Source organism: Cyprinodon variegatus, unplaced genomic scaffold (genome assembly GCF_000732505.1).
Source record: "Cyprinodon variegatus isolate N-32 unplaced genomic scaffold, C_variegatus-1.0 Scaffold221, whole genome shotgun sequence".
Classification (NCBI taxonomy): Eukaryota; Metazoa; Chordata; class Actinopteri; order Cyprinodontiformes; family Cyprinodontidae; genus Cyprinodon; species Cyprinodon variegatus.
The window spans coordinates 568,515-570,997 of record NW_015150674.1 but is presented as its reverse complement, the minus strand read 5'-3'; the positions used below and the strand labels follow the sequence as shown (position 1 = coordinate 570,997).

At 40.9% G+C, this 2,483-nt stretch overlaps 1 protein-coding gene across 1 annotated transcript in view; it reads right to left on the bottom strand.

Annotated features, from left to right (window-relative positions):
* deptor (DEP domain containing MTOR-interacting protein) overlaps positions 1-1,915 on the bottom strand; it is a 33,556-nt gene extending 31,641 nt beyond the window's left edge. The window contains exons 1-2 of the mRNA XM_015380750.1: positions 1,615-1,915; positions 1,388-1,480 (exon numbers count right to left, since the gene is read on the bottom strand). Of these exons, the coding sequence (XP_015236236.1) occupies positions 1,388-1,480; positions 1,615-1,628 (107 nt within the window). The 5' untranslated portion in view covers positions 1,629-1,915. The remainder of the gene's footprint in view (positions 1-1,387; positions 1,481-1,614) is intronic.
* Positions 1,916-2,483: the final 568 nt, after the last annotated feature.

The window sequence follows — 2,483 nt, the reverse complement described above, 5'->3', positions numbered from 1 at the left end:
TCTATCTATCTATCTATCTATCTATCTATCTATCTATCTATCTATCTATCTATCTATCTATCTATCTATCTATCTATCTATCAACACAGATATGGAAGCGGTCCAAAGGGGCTGCTCATATCATTTCCGTTAGAAATATGGTAAGATTAGCATTAAAAAAATGGTACAAAAATTCACAAAAGTCACAAAATTGCTCTTTGTTTGAGTCAGCCTTGTGATATGTCATGGGAGAAGACAAATGGCTGTCCGGTTGACAAAAGGAGGTTGTAAAGTGCTGCAAGCACAGTAACCACTAACTGCACCGCTGCTCGTTATTATATCTTTTCAGGGTTAGATAACCCGACTGCTAAGAAAACATTATGGTCTTTTAGAAATCTTTATTGAGATTAAGTCTATCAACATTTAGGTTTAAAGAGGGACACAGAACATCTTAAACCAGACTATGGAAACACAGAGTACATGGTGTTAAAATTTCAAGTGTCCAGAACAGGGACCACTTCCCTAAGCAGCTCTCCATTCACTGACACCAGTGATGCTGCCAACTGGCAGCTTCTGTACACAGCTGTGCCAGAAACCCTCACATACACACACACAAACACACACACACAACATACAGTTATAAGCATAGCAATGCTCTCTAGAACTAAAGAAGAGTACACTCTGCACCTGGTAGAGCAAGGAGGAAAAGCTATTAATCTCTGTTAGATTACGCAATTCTTAATGGATGCTTCTGCAAGAAAAAAGTAAAACATTTGCACCCAATAGGATCAAACTTTTTCATTGCAGGATTTCAACTGGGGGCTGAAATTCCAGACATTGGTGCAATGCTTCCCTACTGAGCCTCTATTCATCGCTGAGGTCATGAGGCAGTGAACGCCACAGTTTTTGGAGCCTCTCTTTACATATGGTACCATAGGCCTGAGGTTTCATTCTGTCAACAACTCTACCAGGGCAACTGCTATATAATTCTCTGATAGCAGATATGGGCATGGCATGGTTATAACCTTGGGTTAGCGGGTTCAGTATATTGCTGCAGCTCAAAGGGCACTGAATCAGTGGAGCAACCAAATAAAGGGGTGTTATGCAACCCTGTAGAAAGCAGCAATAACAAAGCAACAAGAGTTACATGGGTATGCATGCATGGATGCCTTTGTTTGACTCAGCATGCTGCAGGGAGGCTGTTCAGTGCTGCTGTAGTTGCAGTAGGGACCATTATATAAAGCATGTTTACCACACAGAGCAGGGTGTTATGTCCTGTCATGTCTTAGTTTGCTCTATGAAGGAGACAAAAACCGGAATTATTGGCGATTATGAAATGTGTCGTTTTAGGATTCATGCTGCAGATTTAGTGTTAAAATGTGGTTTGTAGCCGGAGTGAGAGACCTACCTCAGCTGTTCTCCAGTGACAAGCACCTCAGCCAGCCGCTCCAGTTCTGCAGCCTTCTTCTGCATGGTGGTCCCGATCCGGTCCATCTCTCTGCTAAATAAAAAAAAAACAAAAGGCACCATGTTTTGTGAAATCATAATGCTAAGTATGAATCGTGCATCAGCAAGCGCTTTAACTTGCAGAAAAAGTAACAAAGACATGCCTTTACATCACCTACAGCCACCTACCCGTGAAGCACCATGGAGAGCGCAGCGGTCAGCCTATATGGGATATCGCTTGAGTAAAATTAACAAAGATCTATTCCACGTGAGGAAAATATAGAAAACTTGGAAGTGACAGCAGCCCCCATAAACAATTATATCCGGCGTTTAATTCCTGGATAGCATCCAAAAATAGAAGTGCTCATTAGTGCATTCCTGCAGCGCTTTTTCTAAGGCTCTCTGATAATAATCAGCGCAGCTGGAACTAGTCTGTCCCTTCAAACGGCTTTCTGAGCGCTGCCTGTCACTGACACATGTTATGTTTTCCTCCCAGCACAGCGCACACAAAGCCCCCACCCGCATGTTAGGATCTGCTGCCGTCAGAGGGGGAGTTAACCGGAGTGGGCGGAGTTAGCTGAGGGTCAGCTCCATTCCTACACCGAGTGGCTCTGTTTAGTACGGAAGAGGATTAGGGCCACTGAAAAAAACAAAACAAAATAAAAGTTAGATGATTTTTACATTTTATTTCAGTATAATATGAGAAAAAGCCAGAATTCTGACTTTTTTCTCAGAATTCTGGCTTTTTTTTCTCAGAAGTCTGAAATTTAATGAAGAATTCTGACTTTTGTTTTTCAGAAATCTGCCTTAAATCTCATAATTCTGACTTTTTCCCTCATAATCTGACATTTTTCTCACAATTCTGACTTTTTTCTCACAATTCTGACTTTTTCTCACAATTCTGACTTTTTTCTTAGAAGTCTGAATTTTTTCCTCACAATTCTGACTTTTTCTCAGAATTCTGACTTTAATCTTAGAATTCTGACTTTTTCCTCAGAATTCTGACTCTTTTCTCAGAATTCTGACTTTAATCTCAGAATTCTGACTTTTTTTCCTCA